The following is a 9,116-nucleotide window of genomic DNA, read 5'->3' on the forward strand; positions in this document are numbered from 1 at the left end:
CACGCCGGCGAGAGGCCGCAGGGCACCATGGCGCGGGGGCCCAGGACTACAGCTCCCAGCAGCCACCGCGAATCCCTCCTGCCCGCGCATGCGCCTGTGAACGGGCGCACACCGCCTCCCCTGATAACGGTACCGCGCCTCCCCGCCCATGGGCTGTTACCCACCGGAACCGGCCGCGCCGCGATGCCCGCTGGGAGTTGTGGTTTTCTCTCCCGCAGCAGCAGCTGACGGGAGCGGGGCGGGCGGGATACGCGTACTACCGTTCCCTGCATCCCCCGCGCGGCCCGGAAAGTGCCGTCAGGGCTGGAGCCACGGGCAGACATGGCGGGGCAGATGGCTGTGCTGGGTGAGGCGGTGGCGTGGCTGGGCTGCGGGGTTTGGGGAGTTTTGCTTCCGCTCTCGCGTCTTTCTTCCAGCGGTGTTGCCCCGGGCTGGCTCTCTAGGGTGGCACGAGCTTCCCGTGCTCGCTGTGTTGTGCTGTGTCCAGTTCTGGGCTCCTCTGTACAGGAGAGACATGGGGCTCCTCGAGCGGGTCCAGCGGAGGGCAGCAAAGATGATGAGGGGGCTGGACCTTTTAGAAGCAAAGGCTAAGGGGGCTGGGCTGTTCTGCCTCGAGAAGAGACGAGTGAGAGGGGACTTCATCAATTTATTCTTCCCAGTGTCTACAGGGAGGGGTCAGAGCAGGGACCAGGCTCTGCTCAGTGGTGCCCAGCAATGGGACAAGAGGCAATGGGCAGGAATTGATGCACAGGAAGTTTCACCTGAACATGGGGAAGAATTTCTTCACTGTGCAGTGACCAAACACGGGAACAGATCAGTCAGAGAGGCTGTGGAGTGTCCCTCACTGGAGATACTCCAGAAGTGTCAGGACACAATCCTGTGCCATGGGCTCTGGGATGACCCTGCTGGAGCAGGGAGTTTGGACCAGATGACCCTCTGTCCTCCCTTCCAGCCTGACCCATTGTGGGATTCTGTGAAAGCCAGAGTGCTCAGTGGCACATTGCTCAGAAATGTCTGGCAAGATTTGTAGCCCAGAGCAAACCAGAGCTTTCCAACCAGTCTGTTTGAACCACCGCAATGGCTATCCTTCCCTGCTGGGAAAAAAGAGGTCACCCACTCTTTGAAATTTAGCTTATTTACATTTCTTGCTGAGATTTTGTTTGTTGGTTCTTTTTTTTGGGTAATCATCTGGGGTATTACTTGATGCTAGACTTTTGGCTTTCCTGTGTCTCAACTAAACAACAAACTCTCCTGCACATAAACTGGTCTTCCCTTGGGTTTCAAGGTGCAGGAAAGATTCAGAGGTATGGGAAGATGCTTTTTTGAGAGCTATGGCTGAAACAGAACGAGGTACTATGGGTTTTTCTCTCCTTATTTTTAGACTTTTGGTGAAGCTGGAGGTGTTAGGATTGGGAGTGTGTAGTTTCACTATGATTTTGTGTGGCCCCATCAACTCGATGTCTTTTTAGTGTTATTCATAGGCAACTCCTGCAGAAGTACTAATGAGCCTGTGTTACTGCAGTAACGTGCAGAGAGAAATAGAATTATGCAGTGTGACGGTATTTTTGGCTTGGCTGTCTCTTGGGTTTTTTTTCCTTAATCAGTTTAACATTGAATGCCTTAAATTCTTGACTTCTAGCTACTCTCTGTTGAGAAGGAAATTAAAAAATAATTAGGTAGCTAACCAGGCTCCAGAGTGTGAAACAAAGCTGCAGGAGGTGCAGCGTGTCACAGCGTGTCATTTGCATCGACTCGGAGGTTTGCTCCCCTAACCCTGCTGTTCCCAACTCCGTGTTTCAGGCTCTGCTGTGCTGGCCCTGCTCTTAGCCAGCTACCTGGCACAGCAGTATCTGCCCATGCCCACCCCCAGGGTGATCGGGATCGACCTCGGCACCACCTACTGCTCCGTCGGCGTGTTCCTGGCCGGCAGCGGGGACGTGAGGGTCATCGCGGACGAGAACGGGCACAGCAGCATCCCCAGCGTCGTCTCCTTCACCGGCACCGGCGTGCACGTGGGCTACGAGGGCCTGGAGCTGGCCGATGCCAATCCTCACAACACCATCTATGATGCCAAGAGATTCATTGGGAAAGTCTTCACTTTGGAGGAGCTGCAGAGTGAAAGCAGCAGGTATCCCTTTAAGGTAAGCAGCTGCCACCTTTGCTTCCCTCCAGGCAGTAAGGGATGTCCTGCAGGACACAATGCAGGCTGGGCATGAACAGATCCAGAGCAGCCCTGGGGGTGCTGGTGGGGAGAGGCTGGCCATGCCCTGGCCATTGGCAGCCCAGAACCCGCCGTGTGCTGGGCTCATGCCAAGCCCCGTGGGCAGCAGGGCAGGGAGGGGATTCTGCCCCTCTGCCCCGCTCTGCTGAGACCCCACCTACAGGGCTGCATCAGCTCTGGGCTCCAGCACAGCAAGGACAGGGACCTGCTGCAGCCAGGCCAGAGGAGCACCGAGGGGAGCAGAGGGATGGAGCAGCTCTGCTGGGAGGAGAGGCTGGGAGAACTGGGATTGGAGAAGGCTTTGGGATGAACTAATTGTGGCATTCCAACACCTAAAGGAAACTTGTAAAAAAGATGGAGAGAGACTGCTTACGAGGGTCTGGAGTGACAGGACAAAGGGAAATGGCTTCAAGCTGATAAAGAGGAGTTTTAGATTAGAGATTAGGAACAACTTCCCTTTGAGGGTCGTGAGGCCCTGGCACAGGCTTCCTAGAGAAGCTGGGGATGCCCCATCCTCGGAAGTGTTCAAAGCCAGGTTGGATGGGGCTCTGAGCAACCTGGTCTAGTGCAAGGTGTCTCTGCCACTGGCAGGGGGTTGGAAGGAGATGAGCTATAATGTCCCTCCAACCCAGTTCTATGACACTTGAAATGTGGTTGATCATCTTGTCAGACCTGGAGTTATTTGGCACAGTCTGAAAATCTGCCTGAAAACCGTAAGAGATATCCAGAGAGCAGAGTGAAATGGTTGTGGAAGTTGTGTACCACTGCATGAGATCTGATAATGATTTTCCAGAGGAATCTGTGTTTCCCTACTGAGAAATGTGTTTCTGGGTAGCCTTCCAGTCCCATCACTCAAAGAATAAATTTAAACTTGAAATGCTAACTGTGCTTTGCTGAAACTTTACTTCTCCCAGAATTTATAAAATAAGAGCACAAACAAACAAAATCAACAAAACTCTCCCCCCAAAAAACTAAAACCCAGAAAAGTTTTAAAGCCACATCTTCTCCCATGTACCAGTGTGTTTTTTCCTTCAGCACATTACTACCTTACTTGACCAGCAGCAGAACTTGAAAGTTGGTGCAGAATTGGTTGAAAAAATAAAAAAAAATTGTGTATTGCAAGTGGTATTGAGGTCTTCTTAATTTTTTAATATTCTTAAGAGAAGTCGTTTCACTACCAAGCTGTTTGTTTCCTTTCGGAAACCTGAAAGGTAACCTAATGGTTGAAAAACATCCCTTCTGTCTTTGAATGTGATGTTGGAAGTTGACTCCACAGTTTCTAAATCTTAACTTTTTAAAATATGTTTTACTAGGGCATAGTGGATGTTATTTGTTTGAATATTCTTTGACCCCTTAAGTGGCATGTTTTGCATAATCCTCCTAATCAAGGAACAAAATTGACCCAGAAATGGCAAAAGCACATTTAAACTTTTCCTGAATAAAGAGACTGCATGCAAATAAAATATTTGGTGGGAGCAGGGTGGGGGAGCATAAGAAGATTTCTCACTTGGGGGCTGTGTCATTTTATCCTTCTAGATTGTCAACAACAATGGATTAGCTGAATTTTCTGTGACAACTAATGAAACCTTTCACATCACTCCAGAGCACATTGGCTCTAAGCTGCTGCTGAAACTGAAGAAAATGGCAGAAGCCAACCTTGGCATGTCCATTTCCAAGGCAGTCATCTCTGTGCCAGCAGAGTTTGATGAAAGGCAGCGGAATTCTACCATTAAGGCAGCTAACCTTGCAGGTGATGTCTCTATTCCAGAGTTTTTCTTGGAGAGCTTGAGGTCTATTTCACTAACAGTAAGGTCTTTGTGGAGGATATAGAAACAGTGAATCAGTGACAGAGAAGCTTAGAATGGATTTATTGTGAGGAACAGCTGAGAACTTCTGAGTACCAACAGATGCAGCTGGCTACTGCAGACATAGCTGGAAGTAAGTTTTACTTCAGGGAAAATAGTCTTTTTATAATCTCCAAATAGGGAGACTATATAGGGCACCCTTGAATAATCATTTAAAAAGAAATAGAACACATGACATAAATCTCCTTAGCAAGGCTTCTCTGGAAGCAGTGCATTTGGGCACATTATGATTTATGATTTCACCCTGATGCTGAAGCAGTACTATTTTAGATAGGTATTTAAGTAAGGAAACGTGTTCATTGGATATTACTGCTTAGGAAACTACTTCCTTTAGATCTGACACTTAACTTGAGTGTGGTTAAAAAAGCCCCAACAAGTAATGGCAAATGCCATTCTGATGTAAGAACTGCAGTTTTTTCTGAGGTGTACCTGAGTGTTGCTTGTTGTCTCTGCTCATCACAGGGCTCAGCGTTTTGCGAGTAATCAATGAGCCCACAGCTGCTGCTATGGCTTATGGGCTCCACAAAGCTGATGTGTTTAATGTTCTGGTGGTGGATTTGGGTGGAGGAACTTTGGACGTGTCTCTGTTGAACAAGATGGGAGGGATGTTCATCACACGAGCTATGGCAGGTGAGAGAAATTCTTTTGTTTCTCAAGGAGTGGGAGGTGAGGTCGCTGTTGGAGGGGCTTTTAAAAAATACCAGCCGTGTCACAGAGTGTTTTCCCAATGCCTTCTCAGCTGATTTTCATGCAAAATTAGGTCTGTGGCTGGTTTCAACAATTAACACCACAGAGTCAGGTTTTGGCTGACCCAGAGGGGTAAATTGTGGTTTCATTTTATCCGTGTCTGTTAACTTTTGTGCCCACTAATAAAGTGCTGGGGCATGTTACACTTACTGTGACCAAACTTCTGGGGGGTTGGGATTGCTTAAAATCTTTCTGTCACCTTTGCCCAAACTGGGAATATTGGCAAATCACTGACCAATGCTTCGGTGTGTCCTTGTATTTGGTGCCAGCTGAGTTGAGCAGGGTTTGGGAATATGTGGGCTGTTAACCCAGAAGTTTTGTGTTTGGTGTATGAATGATTCATCCCTGAGCACTGAGCTCTGGCAGTAGTGTTGGTCAGACTGTAGTGAAGCGACAGCCGTGCTTCAGCTGGCCTGCATGCACGCAGCTCTGAGGTCCAGTGCCAGGTGCCTGTGTTGCCTTCAGCAAGCAAGTTCTGATGTGAGCTGCTGCTGCTCAGTCCAGTTAGAGTGGAACAGCAAGAACGATTCAGCAGCTTCACCCTGATTTTAGTTAGAGATCACTAAGGGAGTACTGTTTTCAGTCAAAAACAAAACAGTGGAAATTATTATCCGTTATGTGGGCAGTGGGCAACCATTTTGTCTGTTGTCACAGCTCTGTGAGCTCATGTGCTTGTGGTCCTTCTGTGTTTGTTCTTGCCCTTGAGCACCATCTCCCAGTGAAAGTGAAGAAGCAGTGTGCTGCTTTCTGAGGCTTTGAAGTTGCTCTGTCTGATGCCTTCTATTCTGATCTTCCAGGTAACAACAAACTTGGAGGACAGGATTTCAATCAGAGGCTGATGATGTATTTATATGATCAGCTCCATCAAACGTACGGTTCTCTGCCAACACAAAAAGAGGAGATTCACCGCCTCAGACAGGCCGTGGAAGCTGTTAAATTAAACCTGACTGTCCATGAGGCAGCTACACTGAGGGTACTGTTGACTCTGCCAACCAACAAGCTTACAAGGGAACTTGCAAAAAGCCAGGTAAAAACAAACAGCGTGCTAAAGGGTGAGGCCTCACAAAACACAAAAGGCCTGAAAAATCTTGGAGACACTTCCAAAGTAGAGGACAATTTCGTGGAAGTTGTGTTTGAAACAGAAATCTCTCGGAAGCTGTTTGAGATGTTAAATGAGGACCTTTTTGAGAAAATTCTTGTGCCCATTGAAAAAGTGTTGCAGGAAGGGCACCTGCACAAAGCAGACGTGGATGTAATTGTGTTGGTCGGAGGCTCCACACGGATTCCCAAAATACGTGAAGTTATTCGGGACTTCTTTGGAAAGGAACCCAACACCTCTGTAGATCCCGACCTGGCTGTTGTGACGGGTGTAGCCATCCAAGCAGGAATTCTTGCTGGGTCCTGGCCTCTCCAAGTCAGTGCTATAGAAATCCCTAACAAACATTTACAGAAGACTAATTTTAACTGAAAAGAAACTTCTCAATTGCATTCCAGCTCTCCAAAAGGATCCATACTTATCTGACTGGTAATGGAACCTAATCTTAGCTTCATTCTATTCAATTTTCTCCTGTTCCCGTTACTGGACACCTACCTGTGCTAAAGCTTCATGTTACTTTAAAGGTACAAACTAGTTCTGAAGTGTGCTGTGTTTACTTGGAGAGAGGATATTGGATGAAAATGCCAGTGATGACACACCCACATTTTCTTGCTAAATTTTATTAGCAAATCCTGGAGTGGTGTGTATTTAAAGTATAAAGGGAGTGTGACCAAAGGTTTGAGATTATGTGGTACTGAGGTATTCCTGCATCCATGTATTTATTTGGAAGGACTGTGAAGCAGCGTTAATGCACAGAGCACTGGCAGTGCTTACACTTACTTACTAGACTGAGCCATTTGAGCATTTAAGCTTCTTTCCTAAAGGCATCTTGCAGCTTAAATGAGAGACTGAGGCATTCACTTGATTCTTCTGCTGTTCATAACAGCATAATGGTATGCTCTGTGGCAAATTGTCCCATGGTAGGCTCTGTGGCAAATTGTCCCATGATTAGGAAACTTTATTGAAAATGTAGGTCTTGCCCGTGCAGTTTCTTGGTCTCCAAGGGCTTCATTCCTGACCTGACTGTGATGGTTAAACACAGGTGCTGCTGTTTTACCACTAATGTTCTCCACAGAGAACTAGGGTATCTTGCCAAATATTCATACCTGCCCCTGCCTTATTTTAAAACTACAGTGATTTTATTATCTTGAAGCCACGCCTGCCTGTCTTCCCTTGATTTTGACCAACACAAATTTCATCATTCTGTGTTTACAAGTGTGTGATATCTTCTTCCTGAAGTACCCCAAGCCATACTGTCCTCATGGAGAAAGTGTGGGACAGAAGGGATGGCCTGGATGAAATGTAGTTCCTCTAGCCCTAGTAAATGAAAATTGACCCAACTACTTTGTGCTTTTTAGCTCTTATGTGGTTTAAGTTTTTTCGTATCACTATTCTAAACTTAACAGAGTTTTTAGCTGTCCTATTGGGAAAGAAACAGTGTTGTATGTAATTTGGGGTTGGAGGTGACACTTCTTAGGAATCTCTTTTAGGCAAATAAATCACTATCTAGGTATCTTGAAAATGTGTTGTGAAGAGAACAAAGTTACTGATCTGAAAAAAAACCAAATTGGTGAAAGTTCTCTCTTTGGAGGGATTAAGCAATAATCAACCACCAGCTGATTATTATCTGCTTGGAACTTCCTGCCAAAAATACATGTCACTCAGCTAAGACTGGTTTCAACATCCATCATCCCAGTCTTCATCAGGTAAGCTCTAGTAACAGGTGGTTTTAAGGATGTTCTTGTCTTCTCCAGAATAATTTTGTATTAACCTTGCTAAGATGAAGTGTGGAGCTTAGATTTATTGTTTTAACCTATGACTATATTAAAATAGGCTTATTACTCTCCTGGCAGTAGGCCTGATTTATGGCACTGCCATAAATCAGTTGTGCTGATTCAGCTGTTTGCATAGCTATTGTCTAAATGCATCTTTGAAGTAATCCAATTAAAAACCTCTTAAATTGAATCAGTTGCACACAGCCATTCCATCAGCATTGTTTAACTTGACAGAGGATTCCCAAAGTACTGCTGACATCTGCTTAATTTTCCTGAGTTGAAAACCAGGATTTTTTTTTTTTTTTAATTTGAGGATTCTTTTTTTCCTTTGTGCCTTTTTGAAAGTGACCCCAACTAAGTCTGTATGGAGCTTCCAGTAAGTAAAATGCCTGCAGTGAAAGAAGTGCCTCTTCAATGACACCATGGATGAATGCAGTACAGTCCTCAGTTGCTGCTGGGGGCCTTTGCTTTGCAGACATAAATGAGTGTGTTCAACATCTGTACCAATTCTTTAGAGTCATTGTGGCCTTTCCTTCTGCCCTGCTGTAAGTTCATCTCAAAATCCACTGGAGTTACTGTAGGACTTTGGTCTTCATGTCTTTAATGCACCGTGTAAAACAAGCAGACCTATTTAAAACAGAACCACATCACAGAGAAGTTAAACTATTAAAAGCTTTTGCAGTTTTGGGACAAGTTAGGTAGGAGCTGTTAAAACTCTCAAAGCAAATAAATGAAGTACTTTTTTCTTTCACATCCTCCTTCACCCTGGAGGAGTTAAATCTCCTTCAGTGTTAATCTGGGAACTGGAAGGGAAGAGCAGATTGTTTACTTGTAAAAATGAAATTCACAAAAGGATATTTATTCAGAGATCTATACAAGTTGGATTTTTTAGAAGATAAGTTACTATACACTGGATATCACAATGCATCCTTATTTATTAAATTTTCTGAATTATTTATTTTGTATCTTTTAATACTGCATTTTGGCATAAACAATTGAATTTTAAAGACAAGTCCATTGCAGTAGGTGGATATTTCCAGGTATGCACATGGGCTGCTTACCAAAAGTCTCTCTGTAAAAAAGCTGATACTTGAAGGCTGAAATCTTTCTATAATCCTTATGATTGCCTGTGGTGGTAGATGTGTAACCAATTTCTCTAGCTAAGGCTTGTTTGGTGAGTTGAAATTCTGAAAGCATCAAGAGGCCTCAACAATTGTGTGTTCCCTAATTGTTTCCCAGTGCAGATGATGAAATGCATTTTATAAATAACATTTTAGATTTTTTTAATAAAAGCAATTTCTACCCCTTGGATCTGTCTTCTTTATCTCAAGGAAATTCTGTCTTCCTCAAATTCCTTCAAAGTGTAGAAGATGAGGTTGTGTCAGCTGTGAGAGAGTTTGTACATTTTCTTG

General features: G+C 45.2%; 1 protein-coding gene across 1 annotated transcript; it reads left to right on the forward strand.

The window, feature by feature from the left end:
* Positions 1 to 299: 299 nt before the first annotated feature.
* Positions 300 to 9,013, forward strand: HSPA13 (heat shock protein family A (Hsp70) member 13). Its single transcript, XM_021532460.3, has 5 exons — positions 300 to 346; positions 1,801 to 2,141; positions 3,758 to 3,971; positions 4,549 to 4,716; positions 5,631 to 9,013. Exons 1-5 carry the CDS (start codon positions 322 to 324, stop codon positions 6,299 to 6,301), a joined length of 1,419 nt encoding a protein of 472 aa, XP_021388135.2. The 5' UTR covers positions 300 to 321; the 3' UTR covers positions 6,302 to 9,013.
* Positions 9,014 to 9,116: the final 103 nt, after the last annotated feature.

The sequence above is a fragment of the Lonchura striata genome, chromosome 1 (genome assembly GCF_050655825.1).
Source record: "Lonchura striata isolate lonStrDom1 chromosome 1, ASM5065582v1, whole genome shotgun sequence".
In the NCBI taxonomy this organism is placed as follows: Eukaryota; Metazoa; Chordata; class Aves; order Passeriformes; family Estrildidae; genus Lonchura; species Lonchura striata.

Bases quoted from the DNA above. Each gene is read 5' to 3' on its own strand.
- HSPA13 (XM_021532460.3), top strand. From the start codon at position 322: ATGGCGGGGCAGATGGCTGTGCTGG. The intron at 347-1,800 runs GTGAGGCGGTGG...TCCGTGTTTCAG, and splicing joins GGGGCAGATGGCTGTGCTGG to GCTCTGCTGTGCTGGCCCTG. The intron at 4,717-5,630 runs GTGAGAGAAATT...CTGATCTTCCAG, and splicing joins CATCACACGAGCTATGGCAG to GTAACAACAAACTTGGAGGA.